This window comes from Stegostoma tigrinum, chromosome 14 (assembly GCF_030684315.1).
Source record: "Stegostoma tigrinum isolate sSteTig4 chromosome 14, sSteTig4.hap1, whole genome shotgun sequence".
Classification (NCBI taxonomy): domain Eukaryota; kingdom Metazoa; phylum Chordata; class Chondrichthyes; order Orectolobiformes; family Stegostomatidae; genus Stegostoma; species Stegostoma tigrinum.
The window spans coordinates 24330553-24345341 of NC_081367.1; the positions used below are offsets into that span (position 1 = coordinate 24330553).

At 40.8% G+C, this 14789-nt stretch overlaps 1 protein-coding gene across 2 annotated transcripts in view; it reads right to left on the minus strand.

Moving 5' to 3' along the window:
* LOC125457676 (protein FAM124B) overlaps window positions 1–13423 on the minus strand; it is a 51386-nt gene extending 37963 nt beyond the window's left edge. Inside the window, exons 1-2 of one of the 2 annotated variants that reach the window (XM_048542224.2) lie at window positions 13143–13423; window positions 6631–6659 (exon numbers count right to left, since the gene is read on the minus strand). In XM_048542224.2, the coding sequence (XP_048398181.1) occupies window positions 6631–6659; window positions 13143–13207 (94 nt within the window). In that variant the 5' untranslated portion in view covers window positions 13208–13423. The remainder of the gene's footprint in view (window positions 1–6630; window positions 6660–13142) is intronic. The other variant, XM_048542225.2, reaches the window with a different exon arrangement.
* Window positions 13424–14789: the final 1366 nt, after the last annotated feature.

The window sequence follows — 14789 nt, forward strand, 5'->3', positions numbered from 1 at the left end:
GTGCTGGCTCACCCTGTATTGGATGACATAGATAATGTTGAAGAAGGCACCGTAAGGGCAGCCCACCCTGCGGTTGAGATAAGCAGTACCACTCAAACCTTCTACAACAAATATTATCGACACACTGGGCAGAGACAAAAATAACTGAGACTGGCAAGGAAACATCTGATGCAACTGCCTTCATGGAAGAAGTTGTTATCGAGCCAGTACACGACAAAGACTCACCCTGTCACTGACACTTGACGGCTCTCCAGTGACAAGTGAGCAAACCCAGGGCACAGGCCCTGCTGATAATGATGATAACAACCCGCCTCATATAACACCAGTATCATCTGGTCCTTGGTCTGTGGTGATACTAGAGAGTAGACAAACATCGACGAGCAATGTAAAGACTTGGAATAGGCACTCGCCGGAGTGTTCCAAAATAACCACTAGTTGGATGAAGTATGGATAACTTTAAATCAACATATAAACTGACAAAAATCTGATTGGCAGAAGTCACCAAATCAGGCATTGACAGAATGCTTTCAAGGTAACTTCTTAGAGCAGCACATTTTGGAACTAACCAGAGAGCAGGTTACATTAAACTTGGAATTGTGTGTTATGTGACAGAATTAATTCAAGACCTCAGAGTAAAGGTACCATTTGTACAATGATACCTCAGATATTCAGTTTGAAAAGGAGGAGATTGGATCAGAGACTGAGGACAACTATGTGGACATGAAAGCTGAACTAACACACCAGGCTGGGTGATAGATCAATAGAAACACAGTAACAGATATTTAAGGGAATATTTCAGAATACTCAGTAAGTATATTACTACCACAAAAGAAATTCAAAAAAGTGAGGACCTAATATTCATGGTCAACTAAAGAATTTAGGGAAAGGATCAAACACAGGGAAAAAGCTCATAACATCAAGATCAGCAGCAGGTCAGATGAATGTTTGGAACAAAAAGAGCAGCAGAGAATGGGTAAAAGGTTAATGATGTTGAGGAAATCACAGTACAAGAGAGAGCTAGCTATAAATGTAAAATTGGATAATCATTTAAAATTGAAAAAAGTTCAACTCAAATGAATGATTGTCCTCTACAGAATGAAGATGGAGAGTCGATAGTCGATAAGGAAATAGTAGAAGAAATGGTTTTCTTCTGTCTTCACTTTGCAGTAAATGCTGTAAAATCAGAGAGGTGGAAGAGAGAAAAGAACTTATTAAACTGCAATCACCAAGGAAATTATATTAAGCAAACTAATGGAGCTGCGAAATTGTAAGTCTTCAGGTCCAGAAGAACTTCAGCCAATGGTCTTCCTCAAGTTGGTAAATCGTTGTAGATGTATTAGAGCTAATTTTCCAAAATTCCCTATATTCAGGAATGGTTCTACCTAATTAGAAAATAGCAAATATAAGTCTTTTAACCAAGGTGGCAGCAAGGGATAAAACAGGACACTGGAAAATATCCACCATTTAGCTTGGTATCTGTCATGGGTCGGTGTTAGAATCGATCATTAAAAGAGATTACAGTAGCACTCTTAGCAAAAAAAAGACAAGGTCACACAAAAGAGATGACATGGTTTTGTTATAAGAAAACCATGCTTAACCATTTTATTAATCATATTACGAAAAAAGTGGTACATCAGGACAGCAATATGAAAACTTGCTGAATCATTTGTTTTTTCTTTATTCATTAATGGGATGAGGGACATCGCTGGCAAGGCAGCATTTACTGCCCATCCCTAATCCTAGAGGGCAGTTCAGAGTCAACTACATTGTGGTGGGTTTGGAGTTACATGTAGGCCAAACCAGGTAAGGATGGCAGTTTCCCTCCCAAACAGACAGCAGCGAACTAGATGGGTTTTTCCGACAACTGACAGTGGATTCATGCATCATCATTCATCATTAGATTCTTAATTCCAGGCATTTTATTGAATTCAAATTCCACCATCTGCCGTGGCAGGAATCGAATTCGGGTCCCCAGAATATCATATGGGTCACTTGATTAACAGCTCAGCAATAATATCACGAGGTCATTGCCTCGAACTATATTTATTGGAGTTTAGAAGAATAAGTGGGGGGAATCTCAAAGAAACCTGTAAAATTCTAACTGGATGAGACAGAATCCATACAGGAAGGATGGATGATCTAAAAATTAGTGTGGTTATATATCGGAGAATAATCTTAAGATTACAGGAGGATACAGATAGACTGGTCAATGGGCTGATCAATGGTAAATGGAATTTGATCCAGGTTATTGAGGTGATGCACTTAGGCACGACAAACAAGGCAAGGGAATACATGATGAAAGGTAAGACCCTGGAAAGTGCTGGGATCAGAGTGTCCTTGGTGTGCCTGTCCACCTGTCCATTGAGTCAGCAAGACAAGTAGAAAAATTGGTTAAGGCGGCCAATGGGATACTTTCCTTTATTAGCCAAGGTGCCAAGTTCAAGAGCAGGGAGATTACATGCTGGAATAGTATACAGTTGGGCTACGGCTTGAGTATTATGTGCATTTTTGGAATTCACATTATTGGAGGGATGTCATTCACTGGTGAGGGTGCAAAGGAGATGGACCAGGATGTGGCTATTGCTAGGGAGTTTTAGTTATGGAGAGTTTTAGTTATCAAGAGAAATTGGACAGATGTTGTTTTCCTTGAAGCAGAGGAGACTGGGGGGTCATGATTGAAATAACTAAGATTAAAAGGGGTTAGAGCAACATTAGACAAAAAGCAACATTTCCCCTTGGCACAGACATCAATGACCAGGAGTACAGATATACGGAGAGGAGGTTTAGAGGGGAAGTGAGGAAGAATGTTTTCATCTAGAAGGTGGTGGGAATCTGGAACTATTTCCCCAAGACTGTGGTAGAAGCAGAAAATTCTCAGAACACTGAAGTATTTAGGTGCGTGTTTGCAATGCCAAAGCCTGTAAGGCAATGGGCCAATTGCTGCAAAATAAGATTCGAATAGTTAGGCAACATGGTGTACAACTGGATGAACACAGCAGGCCAAGCAGCAACAGAGGAGCAGGAAGGCTGACGTTTTGGGTCTGGACCCTTCTTCAGAAACGGGGGAGAGGAAGGGGATTCTGAAATAAAGAGAGGGAGGAGGGGAGGCGAGGCAGATTGAAGATGGATAAAGGAGCAGACAGGTGGACAGGAGACGGACAAGTCAAGGAGGTGGGCATGGAGTCAGTAAAGGTGAGTGTAGGTGGGGAGATAGGATGGCAGTTGGTCAGTCAAGGGAAGACGGACAGGTCAAGGAGGTGGGTTGAGGCTGGCAGGTGGCGGGCGGGGGTGGGGGGGGGGGGTGGGGAAGATAGGTAGGAGAAACGACAGACAGGTTAGGGAGGTGGGGACGAGCTGGGCTGGTTTTGGGATGCTGTGGGGGAGGGGGAGATATTGAAGCTTGTGAAGTCCACGTTGATACCATTGAGCTGCAGGGTTCCCCAGCGGAATAGGAGTTGCTGTTCCTGCAACCTTCGGGCAGCATTGTTGTGGCACTGCAGGAGGCCCAGGATGGACATGTTGTCCAAGGAGAGGGAGGGAGAGTTGAAGTGGTTCACGACTGGGAAGGGCAGTCATTTGTCACAAACCTAGCGGAGGTGTTCCATAAAGCGGTCTCCAAGACTCGAAGACCTGTCCATCTTCCCTTGACTGCCCAACCCCTATCCTAACTCCCCACCTACACTCACCTTTACTGGCTCCATCCCTGCTCATTGACCTGTCCGTCTCCTCTCCACCTATCTGCTCCTTTATCATCTTCCATCCGCCTCCCCCTCTCTCTATTTATTTCAGAATCCCCTTCCCTTCCCCTCCCCCATTTATGAAGTAGGATCCAGACCTGAAACAGCAGCTTTCCTGCTCCTCTGATGCTGCTTGGCCTGATGTGTTCATCCAGCTCTGCACCTTGTTATTTCAGATTCTCCGGCATCGGCAGTTCTCACTATTTCAGAATAGTTAGGTGCTTGTTTTCGATCAGTACAGACTTGACGGCCTGAAGGGTCTTTTCCTGTGCTGTATTTCTGTAATTCTGTGTTCTTGATGGCCAGCAAGTCCAGAATCAGGGGTCACAGTCTAAGGATATGGTTTAGGCAGTTTAAGATTGAGATGAGGAGAATTTCCTTAACCCAGAGTGGTGAGCCTGTGAAATTCTCCGCCACCGAATGCATTTGGGGCCAAAACAGTGAATGTTTTCAAGAAGGAATTTAATATAATTCTTGGGGTAAAATATTTCAAATGGGGAGAACGTGGAAAAAGGGCACAAAGTTAGATTATAATCATATTGAACAGTGGAGCAGACTCAAAGGGCCAAATGACCTATTCTTATTCCTATTTTCTATGTTTCAATGAGTAATGAGCTGTGGATAAAGTGCAGCCTGCAGCCACATTGTATTTGCATTTCTAAAAGGGATTTGATTAGGTACCACTAATGAAAGCTCATAGTATAGGGGGAAACATATTAGCATGAATATAACATTGGCTGGCGAGCAGCAAATAGTGTATGCATAAATGAGTTAATATCAGATTGGCAGGATGTGATGAATGGAGTCTCAAACAGGCCTAGCTCTGCAGTCTCAACATTTTAGATTTTATATCAATGATTTAGATGAGGGAACCAAAGACAATGCAGCTAAACTCACAGGGAACACCAAGATAGGCGAGTGTGAGAACGTGAAGCTGGAAATGTGCAGCAGGTCAGACAGCATCCAAGGAGCAGGAAAGTCAATGTGTCAGCCCCAAACATTGGCTTTTCTGCTCCTTGGATGCGGTCTGACATGCTGCGCTGTTCCAGCTTCACAAGCATACACTCTGGCTTCCAGCATCTACAGTCCTTACTGTCTCCATGTGGGTGAGAGTGTGTGTGTGTGTGTGTGTGTGTGTGTGTGTGTGTGTGTGTGTGTGTGTGTGTGTGTGTGTGTGTGTGTGTGTGTGTGTGTGTGTATGTATGTTGTGAAGACATAAGGAGTTTGCAGATGACATAACTGGAGTGAATGAGAGGGCAAACATCTGGCGGATGGAGTACAATGTGAGAAAATGTGAAGTTGTTTAATTTGGCAGAAGGAATAAAAATGCAAGTAATACTTACATGGAGAATTACTGAAGAAATTTCTGGTGCAGATTTTAGAGTTCTAGTCAATGAATCACAAAACCTTAGCAGGCAGGTATGAAATGCAATCAAGGTTATGAGAGGAATTGAATATACACATAATATTTCTGTTATACAGAGTATTGATCATCCAGAATACTGTGTGCAATTTCGGTCTCTTTTTTTAAGGAGTTATGTTAGTATGTTGGGAGGTAATTAGGAGATGTAATTAGATCGTACCCAAAATTAGTAGTTTGTATTACAAGGAAAGATCAGACAGTTTTGGTTTCATCCCCCCTCTGATGTTTAAAAGAGTAACTTCATTGAAGTGTATAAGATCCTGATGTATAAGGATTTATAAAGAAATGTTGTTTCCTTTCATGGGTGTATTTTAAAATTAGGTATCACACTGAGGAGGAGTGAGTGTTATGCAACTTTGGAACTTTAAGCCTCACATGTTGGTGGAAGTAGGGGTCTTTGTACAAGACAGCAGTGGAGAGATTATTTTTAGGCAGGGAATCAAAGAGGAGATAGATGGAAATATTAAAGTTGAAATACAAACATATCAACCAAGATTTTATTGGATGGTTGAGCAAGCTCAAGGGGCTACATGATCAACTTCTGTTCCAATATCCTATGTTCTTAATCAGTTTGGGATCTGAATTAAAATAAATTGATTAGATGCCAATTTCCCCTGGCAGAATCCATTTTGCCTACAATTTCACTTCTCGTCTGGAGAAGTCAACATGTGTTGATAAGTATTATGGTGTCCCCAATAGCAATCACACGCTCTGAAGTATATTTGAACACACCAGCAAGGAAAACAAATTGACATTGTGACATTTCAGTGCACCAATACTTCCAGGATAAATATTGCACTAATTTTTTAAAAAATCAGTCACGGGATGAGGGTGTTGCTGGCTGGGTCAGTATTTATTGCCCATTCCTAACTGCCCAGACAGGAGATAAGAGTACACCATATTGATTCCGGTCTGGAGTCACATTTAGGCCAGATTAGGTAAGGATGGCAGTTTTCCTCACTGAAGGAAATTAGTGAGCTAGATGAGTTTTGCAACAATCACCAATGGCTTCAGGGTCATCACTGAATTCCTAATTCCAGATTTTCTTTTATACAAGGAATTCAAATTCCACCACGTGCCATGGCAGGATTTGAACCCAGGTCTTCAGAACATGTCCCGGCTCTGTGGACTATCAATCCAGCAATAAACTCACTGGCCTTTGCCTCCTCCTATCTGTTTGGATATCAATTTGTAATACTATCAGCTTGCAATTTTCTTAAGCTTAATCTTCAGTTCAAAAAGGCACATTAATGTTACTAAAATATAAGAAAGAAGGCAGCAGGAAAGGTAGTTTCCAAGTGCACGCAGCATCTTGCCCAAAGTCAGATTTATGCATCACTGCTTATGGCAGTACATAATATTTCCCCTCCCTTACTTTCAACAGTGAGTGTTGTTTCTTTCTCCATTAACTTTAATAAGGATCCAAGAAAGTGTTGAGATGCAATGGTCACAAATGTAATTCATACTTACTACTTGAAGACATCCTGCTGGAATCAGAGCTGTAATCAAATGACAATAATGCAACATTAAGTATTATGTATTTCACAATGAAGAAAAAGACTCTACAAAAAAATATGCTATCAATTGGGGGAAAGCAACAAATCTTTAACTTATTTAGTGTACCAAGTTTCAAAAATTTTGCCACATGCATAGCTGAGGTCAGAAATCTTTCATTCCATACATTCAGTGGCTTGTGGGAATCCCAGAAATATGGTGCAAGTTTTGGTTCCAGGATACTAATTTCATATACAAGTCATTGCCTTTTATATAGCAAAATGCAGCAAGGTTTTTTGAAAACTGTTGCTACTGTTACCAATTGCAGTTATGCCTGCCAGGAGATCTGATATCATGATATGCCACAATCGTCTGGCTTGTGCCATATTCACAAATCCATTACGTCTCAGAACGGTTGCAGATGAGATATGCATCACCCAGCTACACCTAGGGTGACTCCCACTTTCTGCTGCCTACGGGAAAATGCCTTTGCAGATTTTCTGCTTCAACCAGAAAGCCAAAATATTCCTTTCTTTTCTGAATATACACTTTTGCTCCTGAAATTTCAATGATGTTTTCAGTGGTCTTATAGTCAATACTTGCAATTTTTAATTTTAAACAGGGCCTGTACAATTATTGCAGAATATGGAAGTTGACAAAGAACTGTTACATTTGCCACTTTCTAATAAAACGCCGAATACCATATCTTCCTCTTGGTGATAGATTTGCATGGTTTGATATTTTTTAAAAAAGCAAAACCAAAGTACAGTAAATGAAAACAAGAAATAAAACTAACAGTGTAAAATGAAATGAAAGTTTGGCAAGGTTAGAATTATTTGAAAGTTTTTGTACTGCAATATTTCAATAAAGTTTGTGAATCTGTGCCTTAGAAATTTGTGAATTGAAATGTTTATGAAAGCAAACCAGTGATGTATTTATGTACTTACTAATTTTAAGTAATAAGGAAATCACACTTTCACAATTAAATATAGAAATTAATAAGCCACTAATACAGTCATCTTCTACATACAACTTTAACTTGATTATGGCTCTAGCAGCTTTGCATGATTGGTAGCTTAAACACTCATAAGAGAGACAATCTTGTTTCTCCTACTTCAGCAGTCTAAAAGTTGAAGATGCTTGCAATGCTGCAGATGGATAAATGGACAAAAACTGCTCCAATTGTGAATAACTGCTTTGCAACCTCAACATTTCTAACTTTCAACAAAGTAAAACAAGGATATTTTGATGCTGCATCAAACAAATCCTGTTTAAACCAAAACCTTCTCCATCTATTTAGTCAAACATCTTCACCCGTAACTGGAACAAACTGAGCAAAAGAAACAAAGAAAAAGTCTTACATTTACGTTAGAAGTCCCAAAGCATTTTACAGAAAACTACTCTTACAATACAGCTAGTCATCGTTGTTTTGAAAGCAGAGTTGGGTGTTTATGGGCAATTGACTTATTTGTTGATGTGACAGGGTGTAATAATCACTAAGGCATAGAGAAACAGACCTGTTCTTCTTCAATAATACAATACATTCAGCTGAGTAAACAGAACAAGCTATTCAATGTCTCATCTAAAAAGACAGCACCAATGGTAATATAGCACTCCCTCACTGGTCAAATTTCTGGAGTGGGGCTTGGTCTTAAACTTGAATCAAGAGGCAACATTGCTATCATTGATCTGAGGACGATCTCCAAAAATGACATTTTACAATCATTTCCATCCAAGAATTTATAACAGTTAACAAGATGTACAGCTGGATGAACACAGCAGGCCAAGCAGCATCCGAGGAGCAGGAAAGCTGACGTTTCAGGCCTAGACCCTTCTTCACATTTTTCTGAAGGTCTAGGCTTGAAACGTCAGCTTTCGTGCTCCTCTGATGCTGCTTGGCCTGCTGTGCTCATCCAGCTGTACACCTTGTTATCTCAGATTCTCCAGCATCTGCAGTTCCTACTATCTCTGAATTTATAACAGTTAGTAATTTTTGGCATCTTACTAGCAAGTGAAAATGAGGGATGATTCAGGAAATCCATCGGTAATGGGATAATTTCTTATGGTGCACATTTACTAATGACTGGAGAGTCCAATTCATGAGAGTGGCAGGTTCTGCCACAACTGTCACATGTTGTTAACTGACTATCATTGTGAGTTTTGTTGATAGCCTTGATGCCTGTACGTAAGCTTTGTAACTTCTGATCATCATGATGTCGCCATTTCTGTGTTGTTGGTTAAAGCCTCCAATGAATGAAAATTGATGCTTACAGCGTTCATTTCATACCTGCAAGCATTCTTGGGTGCACTATGGGTCTTTTGCCTTTAGCTAACTTGTCACATTGAAAATCAATGGGGCTGTGTCTATCTTTCATCCCACAAACGTGACAGAGTTAGTAAAGTCACCTTCACTTAAAGAGTGCTGCCATATGTAAGAAATTTGCCTTTGAGATGACTGTCCATTTCTGATCATGAGTTCCCATGAAATGTAGGAAAACACTCCACAGGCAGGGAGGATGAGAACGGTCAAGTTTCCTTTCTTGTTAGGTCAAAGTTATTTGTACTTCTTAGTCATGCATCAAGGTGCTGGAAACACAGGCCTCAGAAACTTTGGTCTGAAGAGACATCGCTGTTTTCTACGCATGTTTTGCAAGTCAGATTTTGCATCAAGAATCAGATAGTCTATTAACAATAATGGACCCAAGGTAGCAGAATTCGCTAACCTCTTCCAGCAGTGTTATTTACTGGGATTGAGAGATGAGATATGACACCTTGCACTTTTATCATTTTTTTGTTTTATTATTTCATGGGATATGATGCATGAGAATGTGCAAACTCCGCACAGACAGTTGCCCAAGGCTGGAATCGAACCCAGGTCCCTGGCGATGTGAGGCTGTAGTGCTAACCACTGAACCACTGTGCTGCCCCCAAATGTTGTGCCTTCCTGAAAGCACAATAAGGGAAGGGTAAAGTCAGCATAGTCTTAAACTATAGGGCTGCTCTCTCAATAGAAAAAAAAATGACTGGTGGTTATTTAACCTGAAGTGTCACCATACCTCAGGCGAGAGAAAGGTGGACAAGAGTGCTTCATTTCATCCTCATCCAGTGCAGAGATTTAACTCCCACTTTTGGAGTCACTCTGCACCACAAACCTGCTGTCTAGCCAACTGAGCCATAATAAGATGTTGTTGCAAGCATGTATTTCTCCAGTTACTAAGGGCTCATGGAGAAATAGTCAATGATATTTTAAAGTGTCTGTTTGAATCACAATGCAAATGAAAAGTGCAGTGGGACTTTAAACAGGAAGAGATGGCGTGCTAGGACAAAGAGTTAAAATTATGCTAGAAAAACAAAAGTCTTTGCAATGATTGAAACATCTTTACATATTTTGGTAAACACCGATACATTTAGTTTCATAACACTGCCCCATGACTATGTTAATTTCAATGTTTTACTGATGTATTTGCAGGAAGGTAATGTTAAGATGGAAGAAAGGGGAACAAGTTCATTAATTTTTTTTTGTCCTAAATGAAATAGGCCAGATACTGTTTGAAATAAAAACAGTTTTCTTTCTCACTTGCCAAGTTTAACCAGAAGAACGGTTCTCTCAATTTTTGAATCAACTATTTTACATCAGCATTTTAAGTCTGCTTCTCCTGACCCTGTACCAAACCATCATTGTATCTACACATCTTTTGCTGCACAGTCTTGTTGAACAATAGGACTCTGAAAACTGGCCCCCAACAAAAGGGACAAGAAATCTAACAACATCTAAAACACCTTACCAAGGTCTAAGCTGATCACTACATTTATTTCACCTTGCCCCTTTCTGAAGTGATTGAACTTAAGTCATGAAACACAGTAAATAAAGTTAGTTATTAAAATTAGGTGCATTATTTCTAAGTTGCTGTCCAACAGGTGTCAAAATAATTCCTTACGTTTTAAAACAAAATCAGTAAAAAAGTTGTAGTAATACTAACTAGTAATTTTATTATGATCCTCAACATTATATGTTTCTAAAGAATTATTCAAGGGAGACTAGAAAGTAATTTTCTTTCAAAAGATTACAATTGATCAAAATGCTTCACAGGAATTGCTAACTGGAGCTGAGTTCATCAGGAAACTGAAGATGCAATTAAATAAAAAATATTTAAATGATTACAAGGAATGATCAAGTAAATGGTATTGCAATTTAAAAGTTTCATTAGAGAACTGGCATTATCAGCAGCAACATGGTACTGGAGATAGCTTTCAGCCTATGCTAAAGAAAGAATTCAGTTGGTGTTTTCTTCCTGAAGGCAGTTCTGGCCCACAATGTCACGAGTTCAGGCAGTGGAAGGAGACGGGTCCTGAATCTACCCCTGTTGAAAATAATGTTGTGTGCCCCAATCTGATTCGCACTTGCTATTCAGTCCCCAAGGAAGCCGAGTTGTGAAAACGTACATTTTTACATGCAAGATAACAAAGTGTGAAGCTGGATGAACACAGCAGGCCAAGCAGCATCTCAGGAGCACAAAAGCTGACGTTTCGGGCCTAGACCCTTCAGAGATGAAGGGTCTAGGCCCGAAACGTCAGCTTTTGTGCTCCTGAGATGCTGCTTGGCCTGCTGTGTTCATCCAGCTTCACACTTTGTTATCTAGGATTCGCCAGCATCTGCAGTTCCCTTTATCTCTGATCACAATTTTTACATGCACCTCCCAGCCTGGAGATATGGACAGCAATGGTGGAAGCTCACGTTTGTTACCCCGAGGTCATGACTGGCCAGGAATCGATTATTTCTGGCATTCAGGAGAGTGATTTACAAATCAAAATTGAATCAGTCTGGCTGTGTGATGAATGCACCCTCATTTACCATAAAGTTCAGGATTAGGGCATAAACTTGAGTCTCGGACTCCAAAACAGAAAGTGTATCAACTAAGCCACAAATCCTCCCTCTACTGAAACATTAATCAATATAAACCGAATATCTACACGGAATATGTTTAAAACATCTTTGAAATATCTATTACGTACACAATCTCTAGTCTCCGAGTTAGAGCTATTTTTCAAACAAGTTCGAAACATTTCCTTTTGTAAGGCAAACAATGAAGTCGCTTAAATCAACAATAAACTCAGGTTTTGGAATAACCTTAGGAAGAGATCAGTTAATAGATTATGGTTCTAGTACAGAACTTGCCCTGTGCAATATTAAGTGCTAGCTCATAGTGGCTGGCTCTAAAAAGAAAACTGCATTAGAACTGCTGACTAAACGCAACGCGTAACCAGGGAAGATTATAATCATCGGAATCTGAGAAGGAAATGTCTGGTGCAGTACATTCACAAAACAAAGTTGTTTGTTTGATACTGGGTCGGAAGTTTCCGCGGTGGCAAAAACTATTAGGTTTTTCGATAACCTAAAACAAAGAACTGCGGATGCTGGAAACCTGAAACAAAATAGAAAGTTGCTGGAGAAATCCAGACTCTTAAAATTGAACCCGAATTATTAACTCTGTTTTCTCCAGCACTTTGTTTTTCTATTAGGTTTTTCGAAATTGGTGTTTGATAATAAAATGCACAAAGGAATCAGTGTAAAGCGCCAACTCGGTGCAGCGTAGTTGAACTTAAAAAAGGTCTGGGGTTACCAGGGCAACAACTTCATCTGTGTTCGGAATTTTGATTTAGGTTCCTATTTAAACTGCGCCCGCTACACATTAGTCGCCAGAATGGTACAAACAGCATTGCTTTCTGGTTTCCACGGTGAATCAATAACCGAAATATCGTGGGCAGTGTGAATGTGTCACGTCTTCAACATTGACCGGCAGTTGACACCATTCGAGAGGTGATTCCGAGATTATGTCAGCCTCTTTACTGCGAGCATTAAATTAGAAACGTGATCTGCTCCAGCGCTGCTAACCAGAGATATACATTTCAGTTTGGCTCAGACTGTGGCAACTCTCGTCTTATTAACAATGATCTAATGCAGCCACAAAGGAATTTTTACAAAAACCTGACATAACGTCGGGCACAAACCCAGCAAAGACCTCCCGTTAAGTAGCCGGTTATCCACAATGTTTAACGGAATTGTGCTATTCATCTTTCGACTAGCAGCCTATCGACTGTAAAAGGCATTGAAAGTTCTTGGAGGAAGAAACTTCAACCCCGCCCAGAAAGTGGATTGTTCCTTCAGTGTACAAAAAAAATTGACTGAAATGTAATGTAGTGTAGATTTAAAGTGGAGCAAACCTGGCTGACAGTGAAGTGAATAAGTTGTGTTGTGAAGAGGCGTGTGCCTTCTACATTTCATTTAATTTCAAGTGAACTAGAGTCACCAGCAACCCGTGCAAGGATCTTGTGCCCACAGTACAACAGAAATCTTTTGTTGTTAACGGCTTCCCTCCCCTCCCCCTCTATGGTGCCCCGCCTGGTGACAGTGGAAACAAGCCGCCCTCTCCCTCCTGCTTCTGAATCACAACAGGCCCAGGAAGGAGTCGACAAAGGCACTCACTCACCCTGCAGTCTCAGCTCCCGAGTCTGCCCACTCCTCCGCTGGCCCACTGCTGCCGCCTCGCATCATGTCCCAGAGCTGCGTTCGGGAACCAGCTTGGATACTCTCACTGCTCAGGGAGGCTCCAGCTTCAGGCGGCTCCGCTCCTCATTGTTTTCCCGCAGGTTGATCATAGAAACACAACCCGCCCCTTGACGTCACCAATCCTGACAGACAAGACATGAGAGACTTCCAATTGAAGGGTTTTCCCTCTCTGCTGCTTGTCCAGCCACTCGAGAGAGAGAAAAAATCTTATTATGACTACAAATATAAGGAGGGGAACAAAAGGCGAGGGAGACCTGAGACAGCAATCAAAGATACACCCGTCAGCCATTTGGCACATATGGCGCAGGCTCATGGTAGCGTAGAGGTGACTAGATGATTTGTGGAAATCAATGGAGGTCAGGCACTGAAGGGGCTAGATTTTTCCTAGTAAAACATAACACGTTTTAACAAATGCAAAATTAAAGTCAAGTAAAAGAAACTTCCCAAGAGTGGATTTGATCCGTTTTCTGTCAACATTTGCATGTGGTCCCTGCCATCCTTTACCCTATCACCATAATCCTCCTATCCCTTCCTTCTATAATGTTCTAGCTTCCTCTTAAATATACTAAGATCACGCTACATTACACCTGTAGCAACAAGGCCAACAGGCTAACCATTGGAAGTAAATCTTCTCCAGCTCTCAAATAGGTTACCAGAGGGCACAAATAAAAGTAATGAAAGCAAAATACAGTAGATGCTGGAAATCTGAAACAAAGAATTTTTCCACTTGACAAAACCATGTTGAATCTTCTGGATTAGTGTTTTTTTCCTAATCATATAGCCAAAAACTTTAATGTTCTAGTCAGTGCTTTCTCCTTGAAAGCAATCCATGAACTATTCTTCAAGTCTATCTCTGGCAATATTTCCAGTTTACAACACATCAAATCAGCCATGATTATAGCTATCATTTTACCAGAAATACCTTTGTATATCTTGTACGTTTTGTTTGACATTGTGGTTACTGTTAGGAGGCATGATTAATAGTCCTACACCTCCAGTGTGTTTTGTATTCTTCTTAAACGTAAGATACCCCTCAATATTAAGGACCCACTGTCCACTATTAATTCATTTACTTTGTTATGAATATAATGCAGAGTTATGACCAAGGTCTTTACTACTATACTCTGACAATTATTTCCCATGTTACTGTTTTTCTCTTGCTTTATCTGTTTGATAGGCTATATTCTTCCACATTTATTCACTTGCCCTCACTATTCAGTTTAAAACACTTCTATACCCTAGAAACAGTTTGCAAAAACACTGGCTCAGCATGGTTCAGATAAACGCCACCCCAATGGTGTAGCTCCCATTTTCTCCAGCAGTGGTGCCAATGCCCCAAGAACTGGAACGACATGTCCCACATTCGTTCTTGCGCTTTACACTAGCGCCATTCCTTACCTCTTCCTCCGCTACATTGATGACTATAATCGGCACTGCCTTGTGCTTCCTTGAGGAGCTTGAACAGTTCATCAACTTTACCAACCCCTATTCCCGCAATCTCAAATTCACCCGGACCATTGCTGATACCTCCCTCTCCTTCCTGGATCTGTCTCCATCTCCAGTAATC